The 15442-nt window shown below is 43.8% G+C and overlaps 2 protein-coding genes across 3 annotated transcripts in view; one reads left to right on the top strand and one right to left on the bottom strand.

Moving 5' to 3' along the window:
• Positions 1–8680, top strand: part of LOC115331717 (kinase D-interacting substrate of 220 kDa B) — a 34933-nt gene extending 26253 nt beyond the window's left edge. The window contains exons 21-26 of the mRNA XM_029993944.4: positions 569–747; positions 860–1146; positions 2317–2650; positions 3786–3910; positions 4535–4779; positions 7179–8680. Of these exons, the coding sequence (XP_029849804.2) occupies positions 569–747; positions 860–1146; positions 2317–2650; positions 3786–3910; positions 4535–4779; positions 7179–8160 (2152 nt within the window). The 3' untranslated portion in view covers positions 8161–8680. The remainder of the gene's footprint in view (positions 1–568; positions 748–859; positions 1147–2316; positions 2651–3785; positions 3911–4534; positions 4780–7178) is intronic.
• Positions 8681–10433: 1753 nt separating this feature from the next.
• The window catches only part of LOC8035134 (protein bark beetle), a 78874-nt gene continuing 73865 nt past the window's right edge, over positions 10434–15442 (bottom strand). For both annotated transcript variants that reach the window (XM_042287551.1, XM_042287550.1), the window contains 4 exons: positions 14576–14733; positions 14048–14142; positions 12410–12617; positions 10434–11776 (listed from right to left, as the gene is read on the bottom strand). In XM_042287551.1, the coding sequence (XP_042143485.1) occupies positions 11019–11776; positions 12410–12617; positions 14048–14142; positions 14576–14733 (1219 nt within the window). In that variant the 3' untranslated portion in view covers positions 10434–11018. The remainder of the gene's footprint in view (positions 11777–12409; positions 12618–14047; positions 14143–14575; positions 14734–15442) is intronic.

Genomic DNA, 15442 nt, shown 5'->3' on the forward strand with positions numbered 1-15442 from the left:
AAATACGTTGATTGGAGAGAAAAAAGCGGCACAGCCATATGACTTCCACCAACCCTCTCCTCCTCTATATTTCTTCTTCCTCCCCAGTCCGGTTTCGGTTTCGAGCAGTTGCATTTTTTTACTTTATTAAAAATATATGTGACACTGTAGCAAAATATTGACTGGGTAGTCTTCTGACACCGTAATGAATCGCCTGGCAAAAAAATAAAAAATAAATTTTGGGGGATGTCAGCGTCCCTTTAAATGCTTTTATTAACATTGGAAGAGTTTTCAACATTATATACTATTAAAAATGTATTCTATATTGCACAGTCCGTGCACTGCTGGATTGTATGAGTGTGAATGTTTGAGTTGGGTTCGAACCACAGTGCCCAGAGGTATGTCTCAATTTTGAGCAGAAATAAAAGTTGAAGATCTAACTATGATACATACCTGATCTGCTTTGGGGCTTTGCTTGTGGTGCACAGAAGCTTGCGTGTATGCTTGTTTTATTGATAGCTGTACATCCTGTTAGCTAGTGCCAGACTGCCAAGCTTTTCAACCACACAACTGTCATTTTACGTTGCAGAATCAAAGGGAAAGTTCCCATGGGCAGAGACTTGCAGCCTCTTTATGACGTGGACCACGACGTTCGAAAGTTTGAGATCTTTCTCAGTTTCCACTCGGCATCTTTGCTCGTCAGCGATCTTAAGATATTTGTACCATTCACAATCAACCTCGACCCCTACATCCGAAGAGTCATTCAAGGTCAGTAATGATTGGTCCTTTAAGTACAAACAACAAAGTGGAGAAGGTCCACAAATAATGTTTGTGCAACTTGGCTAAGATCTGACCTTGACGTGCTTGCTCTTCTCTCTAGAGAGGCACCAGAACCAGCCGGACACGGATAGGTTTGCAATGAGGTCTGGGTCCGGGCCTTTTATGCCTGCACAATCGGCGATGGGACAGCCCGCGGTGGCGGCGAGTCCATGCATGCCGTGGACACCTATGAAAACGGAGTCCCTGTACCCGCAAGCCCCTCCAACCCCGGTCATGTCCACAGAGCCCTACCAGCAACCCTACCATGTCTGGTGGTCAGTGGGATCACCAGGAACATCAACCACTATCCCTGTGGCCTCTTTGCCCCCCAGGGTCAAAGTGTGGAACGTGAGTTTGGCATTGTTAGTTTGTCCAGTAGCACGAAGAATATATGTGAAGTCACGGTGCCATACAGCAGTTAATTTTTTGAAAGATGCATTCTGACCCAGAGGAGAAAAGTCGTTGCTCTCCTGGATTCTAGCAACTAGAATTTTGGGTGGGTACAGTAATAGGTTCGTTTAAGAATTAATTGAGTCCAGTGGCATAGCCAGGGGGAGGCTTATGGCGCTTCAGCCACCCACCCCTGAAATCTAGTCGACCCAATAATATACACATGCATTTTGAACCCCCCCCCTATTCCGTGCCCGAAGTCATGGACATCCCAGCCACCTCAGCCCCCCTTGAAAAACAATTCCTGGCTATGCCACTGATCGAGGCGTTCACTACGGTGGGGTTGCCAGCAATGCTTCTGTGCTGCCACTACTCTTGATGAAGACACATGTTGAATTCTTAAAACCAGAACTGACATAGTTGGTTTATAGTGTCTCCTCTCTTACCGCTGATACTGCCACATAATTTTTTTGCCCTCTTACCCTCTCTTCTTACCTTTCACTTCCACATACAGGTTGACTTCACTTTGATGCATTTTTGGAAATACTAAATGTTGTTGCTCGTTGAAAGAGATACCGTAAAATACCGCAAAAGCACCCACTTCGTTCAAGTGCCCACTGTTAACATTTCCCAAACTTGGGAATTGTGCAAATTATATGTTAAGTGCCCGATTTGACCAGACAAGCGCTCATGTCTAGATTAATCCAGTTTTCAGAGAAAGTGGGGTGGGCGCTCCCTCGGCATTTTACGGTATGCGTTTTATCCCTTGTTCTGTTTTTGTTATTTGTTCTTCGTACCCTTAGTGCAAATAATGTGTGAATGAATGTTTTTATCTATTTGCTACTTTCGAGATCTAAATTAGGGTGGTTTGTAATTTTCCCAGTTACTTTCAAGTCATGAGCCGTTGTAGTACATGCCATTACCAAATGTAGAACCACAGTTTACACTGGTAAAAGGAAGCCAATGCGATTGTTATGAGGAATGACCCACAATTGTTTTAGTTCAACATCATTTCACCTTGTTTATCCCTTCTGTAGTTCCTAACTTTTACGGTGAATTCGTGAATAAAAGATTGATAACGTCCTAATGATTGTCTTTTTGCCTCCTGGTTTCCTTTTCCTTTTGTAGGAGACCTTCACAGCACGCTTAAGTTCTCTCACTGTCGAAGGAGTGTCCCACTTCTTGGAGGGATTGGAAGGAATAGACAAGTCTCGGGTGGCGGGCTACCAGAGCACACTGACTCAGCACAACATTCATGGTCAGGTGCTGCTGACTTGCAGTATTTCTGAGCTGCGGGACGTGTTGTCAATGACATTTGGCGACTGGGAGATCTTCAAGATGGCCATTTTGTCCCTTCGTGAACAAGAGTTTCAACGGACGCAGCCAAGTAGCTGCATTGATGACCTCCCCCCAGTGCCTTTTTCGAGGGAGCGAGTGCACTCAGTCTCAGCCAGCATCTCTGGTGAGTGGTGTCGTTTTTGCCGCTCTGGTAGCTATTTTCGAAGATGTGCTTTTTCCTCTGCTTTTTGTCGTTGTAAATGTCGCTCTCTGCACAAATCATGCGTGTACCAACTGAAACTCTTGTAGAGAAAATGAATCAAAATGTGGATCGGGGACAGCCGTGCAAGTAGAGGAGCAAAGAAGATGTGCCGAGTACTATAGACCAGTGTCTGCTCTGTTTCATGGGCGCCGCCATGTGTTTACGCTGACGTCATGACACAGTAGGGGGGCTGCGCTTTTTGCAAGACTCCATCTTTTTGTTTTTTTAGAAACCTTTACAGATATCGTAGTGCAAGAAGGTCAGAAATCATGGTCACAAAGCTCTAAGAACAGCACCGATGCCAAGAGTGCTAAAAAAGCAAAAATATTGTTTTATGCTCAGCCCCTCTCTTTGACAGAGCGTGCTTTTGAGGTTATTTCACATTTTTATCGCTGGGATCTAGGATCTGTGACACTGGTCTATATTAAGAAGGAAAACATTTTGTGTCTTTTTGAAGATGGTACTATTTGAGGATTATGGTACTACTCACAATGATAAAGGTTGAGGCATCTACAAAGTTGCAGAAGAATTTTGCAGGGAGGCACTTCTGCTACACAGAGTGCATCTGTTTTTTTGTTTTTTTTTCACATCTACATTAGATACACAATTTAGCACCTCCATTAGATATCAGATCAGCAGTGCCTGAACAGCATCCAACCTTGATTTCATTTCCATTGCAATTTTTCCCTTAAAAAAAATAAAATTTGACGACCGCTCGAATTTAGTTTTTATCCATGATTGGAAATGCCCAATGCTGTTTGACTTGAATGCTTGTCAAAGCCAGACTATTTGACCAATCATTTTCTTAATTGAAGTCAAGTCATATGAAAGAGTTGCAAACACAATAACATGAACATATTAGGAAAAAATCAACTCCTTAACTGCTATTCCTGAAACCTTTCAGTCGACCCTTGTATGTGTGCGGATGCACATCGGTACGTCAGACACATGTTCTGTGCCTGATGTAGCGATGTGATTACAGCTATACCTGTGGATATGTTTTGCCATCTTTTGAAAAATTGTTTTTCTGATAATGTACATGAAAACTTGCGTGTAGGCGACACAGAATCCAAGCCCAAGGAAAAAGTAGCAGATCCTGGGGAGAGAGCACAAGAGAAAGGGATGATGTCATCACATTCACAAAGTTCGTCAAGGCGGCCTAACACTTCTCTAGAAAAACAGGCAAGTGTTGAAAATTTGACTTCATTATACTGTTTTGAGATAACTATCTATGTTGTAAGCTATACAGGTACTACCTGGTTATCATAGGTTTGAATGTTGGCTATGTAAGAAATGCTTAGAAATCTGTGTGATGACTTGCATGTTAGATAAACAGTGTGATTGCTGCTTTCTTATATGGTCAGTAGTGCATTTTACTTGCTCTATCATTCATTTTGCATTGTGTAGATGAAAGTTAGAACGATCATTACGGGTCTATGGGGACATTCTGTATCAAGTACTTTTTTGCATTACACCTTTCTGATTCTAAAAATAAATACACATATTACAGAAAGGGAACATTTTTTTCTCTTTTGACGTTGCATAGCATGTACTGTTAGGCTTGCAGTTCCCTGCACCTCCTCTAAAACATCCTGTCTTAGTTTAGTACCTCTGTTCCTTTGCTATGTTGCTATATATATAATAGAGCTAGGACTGTTTTATCTTGTATATTACACTTGTTTAGGTACTATGGCCTTGTATAATTATAACAAGTTGCTTTTGTGGTGGTGTTAAGAAGGGAGTACTTGTTCCTATGCATTTTTCAGTGATTTCGCGTAACAGTGCCGGAAACGTGGTTTCTCGTAGGTGACGATGGAAGAGAGCCTGATCGTTGGAGCGCTCGAGACCTTGAGCGAAGAAGCGATGGAGGACACATTGGACGAGAGTATGGCACCGCATGTCGGCTTCCACCACTCTCAGGTGCTGAGCCCCATCTTGTCGGACCCGGGAGAGGGGGAAGATAGCTCTTCGGTGGGACGTTCGAACCAGCCCAGAGACAATGAAGTAGATGTGGTCTACCTCAAGATGCCTCACGGCTCGCCCAAGTACAGGTGAGACTTTTGGACTTCATCTGAACAGGGCGGCGGGGCTCGCAATTCATGAAGCTGAGACTAGAGCTTGTGCTCTGAAACCAGAGCTTGTGCTCTGAAACCAGAGCTTGTGCTCTGAAACCAAGCGTCTCATGGCAAAAGCTGCTGGTGAACTTGAAGTGATCTGAAAATTCTTCACGTTCATATAATTTTAGTGCAGTGCTTGTACCTCGGCAGCGGAGTATGAATCAAAAAATAATTTAACCCCTTAACCGTTTTTAGTTTTGCAAATTTCTGACACTCAACTACTTAAATGGGCCTAAATTTAAAATTGTTTTGAAAAAAATGTTCATTTTTCAGTTTTTAAGTTTTTGGTTTTAGAAACTAATTATACACCCTTACACTAAATTTGATAACCATATGCCAAATAGTTACGTTGATATAAAATATTTTCAGCACACTGTGAGGCAGTAACGATGTAAATAAGTTCAATGTTCGAATGAATCTTTTTCAGTTCCCCTTTTTACTGGGAATTTCATACAAAGGAATCTTTTGTTTGAAGGTAAAAGTATTCTGATACCACAAGCAAGATGTTTATGAACTGAAATTTACTGGGGAATCGGGCTATCTACTTTATTTTGTTTTAAGTTGAAGTCCTCATTGGGAAAAAAGTATGTTTTCAGAAATTCACATAGGACAGATATGCATCTTATATTTTGAGGTAATAACTTTTCCTAAAATATTTACATTTGAGTTACAAAAACTAGATAGCCCAAAGTTTCACATCCCCCACTTTATATTCAAGCAGTCAAAATGGTGCTTAATAGCTTCATTTGCATATCATAGATTTCTTAACAAAGAATGACACATATTTTTAAGACTGGAATGTCAAATTGTCTTAGAAAGCTGAAAGTTTGCGCAATACACATACGTCTGATGTTAAATCTTCCCTGCAAATTTCATTCCGATCACTTGAGTAGTTCAGAAGTTCAGAAGTTAAATTTTTAGCCAGTGTATTCCCTTAATTCTTGTCTTTAAAATTGCTGCATTTGTTGCCTTCAAAATCAAGTTTCTAGCCACAAATGGAATGGGAGCAAAATTTAAAAAAAATGTAGTGCTGCCATCTGTTGGCACGGCCACAAGCTAAGGCATGAGCGAGCCTGGTTCGTCCAGAACGGTTGAGTGCGTGAACCGGGGAAAGCAGACAGCTATACTCATCCTGAACGGTTTGGGGACGGCTCCACGTTGACGAACTAGGCTCCTCCAAAACGGTTAAGGGGTTAAACTACTTTGAAATTCGCCAGTGGATTATGCCATTAGTTATTTCTTGCTTAATCTTCGTCAAAGTTTATTGAACTGGCTACTAGGCAAAAGCATAGAGGTGGGAGAGCGAGGGCACATCTAAAAGACCTGCTTCAAGCCATAATAATTCATTTCACCTCTTTGTCAGATGCGCAGCATGGCCTGTGTTGCTTTCTGAGCCATAAAACAACTAATCATTATGATCCTTGTCAGATATGGCAGTCTTTTGGTCGTTTTGTTGTTAGTCATCAATTTGAACTCATGCCAGGTCTGGCTATATGATAAACTGATCCACTAATCATCCAAGGTTGTTGTTGCTATGGTAGAGTGCTGCAGCATGGACTTGGCAAGCTTAGACCTTAATTTAAAGACAGTGTAAGCTGTAGCGCTCTAGTGGTTCACAAACAGCACCTGACAAGATAGTATTCTCAGGTGTTAGCGCACAAAAGGTTAGGGCACAAACGAGCTGGTGGTGGTTAAACATTTGACTAAAAACCCCGAGACTGGGACGAGAAGGGACGGGCAAACTCAAAGTCTCAAACACAACTGAAATTTATTTGACAACGAAGGGGCTTATATAGACATGAAATTCTGTGCAAAACACTAGACAAGAGAAAGAGAGAGAGAGAGAAATTGGGAATCCCATGCCACAAGCAGTACAACAAAGCAACCTTTATAATAGAACTGAGAAGCAGTGACCTAATTTATAAAACACAAAAGAAAAAGATAAATTTTTTTAACACTGTTCACTTTGGCAGTACCCCCAAAAAACCCAAAAAGAAAGAAGTTTCAAGGATCCTCGGAACTCTAGAAAAGGAAGGACGCAACAAACCAAACGACCAGGAACCTGATCGTTTGGTTTGTTGCGTCCTTCCTTTTCTAAAGTTCTGACTTTCGCCAGAAAAGTGTATGTTTGAGGCTTTGTGTTTGTCCGTCCCTTCTCGTCCCAGTCTCTGGATTTTTAGTCAAATATGTTAAAGCTCCTTTATGTTTGATCAAGTCACGTGCCACCACTTTGTCCAGAGTGCTGCTGCTAATATAGGGTTATTAGGTGCATAGGGCTTAGGTCCAGTAGAGCCTAAAACAATCCGGAAAGTGCTGTCTTGTGAACTGTGCAGCTATTCGCCCCTGTCAGCCTCGGTACCAGACTACGAGTGGGGAGTCCAGAGTCCTAGCCCTACGGTGTACTGCGGCACGGATCTGCCACTGGAGAGCTACGGCGTGTCTGCGCCGCCCTCCATTGCTTCCAGCCCCAGCGTGCCACCGACCTTATCTTTCGACAGCATGCCTTTTATGGGGAAGAGCGACGCTGCGAGTCAGAAGCCCCGCAACAAGCACCTAGACCTGGTGGTGGCCCAAGAGGGGATGTCACGGCGAAATAGCATTTCCAAAGAGGCAGCCGAGAGCGGTTTGCTAGACCACTGGAAGGGCCTAGGTGGCAGCGAATTCCAAAACGAACGCCACTGTCTCGAACCCTTGGCCTCTCCCAGTTATGCGAGCGAAGAGGAGAATGCACCTCTGATCGAAGTTACACGTCCCATGTTCCTCTCTACGCTGTCCTCAAAGGATGCGGAAAGCTCGTCGCGCAGAGAAAGGGAGTTCATTCAGCCTCTCAAGTCTGGCCGAGACGTTAGGAGGTATACCTTTGAGCGCCAGCTCTCTGTGGACGAACGGTCCGACACCGACTTTGAGGAGCGCCAGGCACCGTCTGAAGGGGACAAGTCATCCTCAACGTTGTCTCTCGCAATGGCCAAAAGCGGTGTGGACGGGGCAACGGAGTCGTCGAGCAATGCTACTGTGTTAACCCCGCTGTCCTCCTCGTCCGGGAAATCGCCTCCGGAAACTGCCGGACGCAGAAACTCTGCCCCATTGGAGCTAGGGAAGGACTCCTACGAGGGTGTGGTGCCATCACACAGTACTCCTTTCAAATTACCCGAACTCTCGAGCCGGACATTTCTCAGGCCATCGACCGAGGAGCCCTCCGAGCAGAAAGGTCCCGAAACCTCTCACGGTGCCGCGACAATGTCGGACACCGTCGTGGTTGCCGGTAGGGTCACCGATCCCAAGCATCTGTACTCAAGCTCGGAAACCATCATCTAGAGGGCAGGTACCTGACTGAGCTGCCAAAGTATCGGACCACTTTTTGTGTTTTTTTATACGGTCAAAGCAGAGACCTTAAACCAGTGAACGTGTTTCTATAGGTCGTTTGTTAATGTAGATCTTGGGTGCATTTTATGAAGTTGCCTAGTCATGGGTAGGGTTCCGTGTTTTTGGAGTTAGGTAATTTCTTTCCTAGATATTGTGTTTTTTTGCATCCACGTTTGGTGTTGAACAGAAAATCACGATTTATGGGGGCTTAAGATGAGTCACGGCCGTGGGATTTCCTTACTTCCAGAGAATGTGCGCATGATTCAAATACTTTAAGAATGTCCTGGTATGGACAAGAGAAGGAAACAAGACGGAGTGCGAGTGCTGAAGAAAGAAGTGGCCTTACGGACACTTGGTGTAGGCCGTGTTCCGGGTTAACACAAAGTAAAGGTGTAGGTGAAGATTTCTTTTCCGTGAAGCTTGGCTTTTTCTTATTCAAGGACACCTCTGGTTCAGTTTTTTTTTTTTTTTTTTTTTGATAAAACCAGCTCGAGACTTACTTTTCGGAGTTTGCTGTATACTGAAAACATGGAACCCTAGTTATAAGTTAGATATTGGACATTGCCTGGATTTTCTTTTCTTACCGGTGTTTATCATAAGTGATCATTAGTGACAGACATTCATCAGCATACGAAAATAGGTTATTGCTAGAGGCGGATGGTGTTTGGGTAAACATGCAATTTCATTCAACAATTGTACCTTGAAAAGAGTCATTGGGAATTTAGGTGAAACAACTTTTTGCCGAATTAGACAAGCCAACTTTCTGTAGTTGATCTCGTTGGTGCTAGAAATTTTTGTAGCTTCTGTGCTGTGTAGGGCCACTATTGAAAAATGTTTTCAAATAGCTGCTTCTGAAAAACTAGCTGTGGGATTGGTTAGGCTTCTGGGTAAGAATTTTTCATTATATTCCATTTGTTTCGATTTTATATATCATATCTCTTAGTTTTTATAGTAAAGAATACAAACGAGTTCAGATAAAACCCGGTGTCTATATTTTCAAATTTCAAAATGTATAAAACTTTGTTTTCAGCCCTAGCTATTACTAATTTGCTATAAACTTATGGTTTTAGTAAAGGCTACCGGTGAAGATAAACTCGGGGTACTATTTTTCTGGTTACATAATAGCCAACCTATTTTTGTTAGTCTATCAGTATTATGAAGCATTTGTGCTGTAATCCAGTACATTCTGACTGGGACCAAGTGCACCTGTTTGCTCTTCCCTTTTTGTAGTTTTATGTTAGTGTCGTTGTATGATGTTAAAGGCATGTTCAGCATGAAAATGATGAACCCTATTTGGACTCTCAGAAGAATGGTGCTTGGAAAATGTTTCCATCCGTTTTTTGGAAAGCCAAGGTAGTGACCATCTCCATACATATTAGTACCAGCACATTGATCCTACGACGTTTGTCTCTCATAATTTGTTGTTTTGTTACAGTTGTGGACGGCATGAAAGTATCGTGGAAATAATTGTTGTGTACAAAAGTCACTTTATTCGCAACATTAGACTGCCGCAAGAAATTGTTCGCAGCGTGGTGTAAAACACATGCATTTTAAATTGCAGAAAACCACACAATGTGTGTTCGTTGGCACTGAGCGCTTGTTCTCAATGTTTCTAGAGCACCACACTGTCTTGCCAGACAAAATGCATTTGCACAGTTGTATATGAATGGTTTTGTATACATAATGGACATTGAAGATGGGGAAACTGGTATGAATCACTTGCATACACCAGTGCAAATTATTATATGCACTACTATTAACATGAATACTGACTAGGCATAAAATGATCTTCATAATGAATCCTTAAAAAATCTATATGGATATAACAATTTTGATCTTTAACAACATTCACAATTCTAGTCCAAAGTGCATGTTCATGCAAGCATTAAGGTTTGTATTTGTACCGGTGTTTTTTTATGTGCATCCCTTTCACCGGCAGAGTATCTGTAAAACAGAATCTAGTGAGCAATATATCAAGGGGCAGCAGGAGCTCATGCCATAGTAGAGCGCAGGCATTCTGTACAATTGTGGACGGACATGATAAGGCACTTGACTCCTTCAATGGTTGTGTAAAAGTAGAATCTATGAAAAATATACTACTGTACAGAAGCTGCAATCTTTTAGAGGAGGAACATGGGATGGGCAGCTGCCCCATTGGAATGTTGGCATTTACACGTGTGAAGTGCTTGATGTATGCAACAGGCATCAATAATCCGCACCTGAAATAGTAGGAATGTACCAGCACTTTAAATACCACTTTGATTCTTACGATGCACACCAGCATACCTAAATGTCCAACCTTTTGTTCCTACGCTGTTGGCTACGAAAATTAAAAATAATTTTGCCCTGCACGAATAAAGCTTTCTTTCTGCAATGCTCACACATTGTGACAAGACAGGGCAACAGAATTCCTTTCATAACAGGGCAGTGAAAATTGTAGAACTATGCATTGGATGCACAAAATAATCACACACTCTTTCAAAACATGCTCTCCTATCGGAGTATGGCCTCTGTTGTGTTTTGAGATCAGTCAGCGCTGCAATGATTGTTGCATGCTAAGCTGTTGTCACTGAACCAGCAGCAACACGAGTTGCCATTTCTATGGGACTACCATCAGAGCCTCGCTGTCCAAGTTTCACCGGGGGTGGGGTCACCGAACAGTGAAGGTCTTTGTGACCTGGGCATGCTTCGTCACAGCAACGCCACATCTCCAAATGTTCCTGGAGAGCCTGACGAATGTGCCTCTTGCGAGAGTCTCGACATACACTCGAAGGAAGGTTCTTAGGATGCCTTAGCTATCACTGCGGTGACTACATAGCTGTCTCCAGAGGCTGTCGCCTGTAGTAGTTCCCATTGTTGCTGTAAGAGTCTGGTTGTGGCTGTGGATATGGGTCAAGGCCACGGAATGTGTTGTCTGTAGGGTCCATTGCAGCAGCCCGCGGCGTCTCCAGCGACCGCTTCATGTCGAGAGTCGAATCGGTTCCCGAGCTCCAGTCCCGCGACGCATCGAGCGAGTCGTCGTAGCCGCCAACAGAGCGGTCGGTGTACCCGCGGTTTTCGTAGGTCAGGTCAAAAGTTGGCTGCTGGGGGTTCACTGCAATCTTAATTTCTGCGGGTGCAGGCATGGGGAACTTCTCTTCAATCTCGCTGCTGTAATCGAGCACCGGGTTGCGCACCTCTTGAAGCGTGTCGTCATAGCTCCGGCTATCCTCGAGGTCGTAGGTGTACTGCTTGGACACGGAGTCTGTGCTTCCGTTGTGCTTAGTGGGGTGGACGTCGTCCAAGTGGGGCTGGGAGCCAGCCTCACGGATTGCACGCTCGATGCGGCGCTTGTAGCCAAGGTCCGCGAACAGTGCCTCGTGGTCGAGGGAGCGGTTCGAGGCAGAGCGGATGGATGCCCGAATGGAGTTTTGGCGCTGCAGGTGCTGCTTGTGCCGCTCCTGGGACTTGCACCACCAGAAGCCCAGGCAGATGAGGACGCAGATGAGCAGCACTCCCACCAGCGACATGGCGGTAATGGACACTGGCTCCTGGTACCAGTAGTCGCTCCGCACGACTATCTCTTGCGCTGCGCAAACGTTTGGGCATTCTGTATTACTGCATGCTCAGAGACCAGTGCCTAAAGAAAGGCAATTGAGTGACAACTAGTAAATGGCGAGCTGTAGCTATGTATGCTTGTTTACAGAGTACTATAGGTACCGTAACCTTTGCTCTCAAACTCGCTTTGTTCTCTCTCTAACAGCAAACTCCATAGTGGTAAATATCACCACAGAAAATGGAAGGTAAAATTTTGTTCCACAGCCTCGCCACAAATGAAAACTGGGAAAGCTGCTGATATATCTCTGGGCACCACAAATATATCCGTTATGCCCAATGCTAAAAGATGAAAGGTAATGGCAAAACACTAATGACAGACCAGACCCAAAGACGTCAGATTTTTTTTCCTTGAAGCTGGAGAATGCTGGAGTGTGAAAACTTTGTTCTGTGAAGTTCTAGCAGTTTTGGAGATTAGTTTTCCAAATAATGAGGAGTTGCAAATCTGCATTTCTTTTCAAACTTTTTTTTTTTTTTTTGTGCCTGGGATGTTTGTTTTTGTTTCTTTCTGACAGCTCCGTTTCAGTGTTGCGAGAAAGTCATTTTTATGGCCACCTAGGAGGAACTGCTCAATCACCTGGCAAAACAAACGTTCATCACTTCATACCTCTCTCGCAGAGAAATGGTAGCCGATCATTGCAGTCGTGTGCCCACACGCTTCCACGGTAGAGGACGGCACACTGGTCCAACGGGATGTCCAGAGATTGCACCCAGATCCTCTCGTATGACCAGTCGAAGTCCTCCTGCCAAGTGCTGATGTATTGCATCAGCTTTGACAGCTTCTGCTTCAGGTAGGGCATAGACGAGGCATCCAGCTGTGGTGTGCAAGTACCAAACATGTCAGGGCCATTCTAACACCACCGAGTTCAAGGAACTGTGTGCGCTATACAGGGTGTGTCACCGACTGCGAACTAAGAAATGATTCCTTTGGAATAAAGCTACTGACCGCGGTGGACGTCCGGCTACGAGTTGATAATGATAAATTCATTTTCGAAAATCCACCAATTAGCCTTAGCTGGCACATTACAATTAGACATGTGTTGCCCTTTGTCAAAATATGCCATAGCGGTTGTTGGAGTTCAAACAACTATTAGATAGCGAGCTGTAGCTGTGTATGCTTGTTTACAGAGTACTATAGATATCGTAACCTTTGCTCTCTAACTCTCTAATAGCAAACTCCATAGGGGTAAATATCACCTTGAAAATGGAAGGTAAACTTCTGCTCCATGCTATTGGAGAGTTTTAATAGATCGTGTTTTCAGGCCACGCTAATCGTAGCGGGAGCTCGCGCTGCCACTTCGATGCATGCTCTGAAGCGCGCGCTCGTAGCGGTAGCGGGCCTTTGAAAACAATCTACTAAAACTCCCTAATCTCTGGCAAATTTATGCTGTAAAGAGACCGAGATACGCATACCAAAATTACGCAAAGCAGTGGCGGAAAGCCAACGTCTCTTCCGGGCAGGACGCCCGGAAGCGACGTTGGTCTTCACAGCGGGTGCGAGTAGCGAGTCGTAGCGAGCCGATCTGACAGCGTCTCATTATTTAAGGGTCACATGGTCATAGAAAGGTCTGGCCACCCTCAGCTGTTTCCTCGGTGACGCAACTTTCGGCAATATTTTTCCCATAGTTTCGATATGGCAGACTTTGGACAGCATAACTTTGCCAGAGAGTAGTCCAGATTACAATTTGATTGTCTGAATTTGATCAACAGCTATAGCATATTTTGATGACGGGCATCAACTTTCTAACTGGAATGAGCCAGCTAAGGCAAATATTTTAAAAGGTTACTAGGGAATTCTAGGTCAAATTTGGGGGTTTTACGTGCCAAACCAACGAAAGGCACCTGGCACGTGCCAGCGGAGGACTGAGGATTCATTTTAACCACGTGCAATCGTGACGTGCAATCGAAAGCTCGGTTACACGACGCCTTCTCCACAACATGCCTCCGTCGTATGGAGAGCCCCTCGACCGGGATTCAAACCCAGCGCCTGGGTATCCGTAGGCCAGCGCGATGCCTCGGAGCCATCGAGGCAGCAAGGGAATTCCAGGTTAATTGATTTGCTAATTATCGGTACACACTCTACCTAACATTTGCTGAAGTCGATAACGTCCTGAAGGAATCGTTTCTTTATTTCAACTGCCCTCTTATTTAAGAATTACTATAAGTCATTAGTAAGACAGCCTCATATGCAGTCTGCATATCTGCTCGTTCCTCAAAGAATAGAGTGTACAAATGATCCCATCACCTGGCAGAACCTTTTGGCTTCATCGTGAGTCATTGGGCCTGGGATGTATAGAAAGCATGTATCTTCAATCATTTCCCATCCTCCCATGCAGTTTCCTGAAAGAAGATAGAAGATGGGAAGTTAAGACCTTTCGATAGCCCAGGAATCAAGCACATTATGCTGCAGGTGCTTGTTGACCAGTTGAAGCTAAACTTGGCACAGAGCTCTGAAGAAGCTCACGTTTGCTAATATATGTTTAGTGCGGTACATCATTTTATTATGCGGAGTAACCTCGGTTTTTGCACAAGAAGCAGCAACAAAAAGGAAATGTGTCTTAATCCTACTGATAAAGTCAGAAAACAGTGTGTATTTTCCTCTTTATAATTAATGAATTATTCATTTTACTTCATTAGTTGGGCTTACTAAATTTAGTGGGACGGAAGTCCACTGAATTTACCGGCCGTGTGGCGGTTTTTCGTGATGCTCTTTCGGCACATTGCGCCAATCTTATGGAAGCCAGCGTTATAACACTCGGTGTTGAAAACTTACCACTGATAACGGTGTCATTGTGTGCAAGGTGGGGTTGGAACCGAACTTCGAGCAACTCTGGTTGGTCACTCCTGTCGTAGATTCTTCCCACAACGGCCGAAGTTTCTTTGAATCCCCACCAGTTCTTTTCGGCTTCCACATAGCTGTTGTTTTCTTGCCTGCATTTAAATGATGGCCAGTGTGAGTGTACAAGGCAGTAGTCAAGGGGGTGGCTTGTGGAGCTTCAGCACCCCCCAAATTGTGGTGGACCCCATATGCATGGGTCATTTCCTTCACACCCGGCCCCTCCCCACTACCCAAGTCCTGGAGACCCCAGTCCCCACCCCTGAAAACCAATTCCTGGCTATGCCACTTTCATTGGATGCTAATTGCAATACTCATTTTTTGTTTCTTTTTCACATGGTGAACAACACGGAATACTTAGTTAAAAGTAATCGAGGAATTAATAAAAATCATTAGTCATGTGCACATAGTGGATAATTAGTTCAAAGCGAATAGCGGTTTTGGCCTAATATTTTCTAATCAAATAAATACACAGAATGTCCCCCCAAAATTTTTTTTTTTTTTTTTTTGCCGCAAAAATTAATTATGCATGGCCTAACGCTCATTCTCCACCCAAATCTAGCGCTAGAGGTCCGAACCAGACCCCAAAGTTTCGGCACTAACCGTTGTCTTATTAAAAAGTTATAAGTGATTTTCTGAAAATTTAAATGGGAAAACGGTGACCAGAAACTGAAAACTGGCAAAAATGCACCCCATTTTTCCATTGAAATTTTCAGAAAATCACTCGTAAATTTTGGATAAGATATTGGTTCGTCCTGAAAATTTGGCATCTGGATTGGACCTCTAGTGCTAGATTTGGGCAAA

Source organism: Ixodes scapularis, unplaced genomic scaffold, assembly GCF_016920785.2.
Source record: "Ixodes scapularis isolate PalLabHiFi unplaced genomic scaffold, ASM1692078v2 PGA_scaffold9__187_contigs__length_104089568, whole genome shotgun sequence".
NCBI classification, from domain to species: Eukaryota; Metazoa; Arthropoda; class Arachnida; order Ixodida; family Ixodidae; genus Ixodes; species Ixodes scapularis.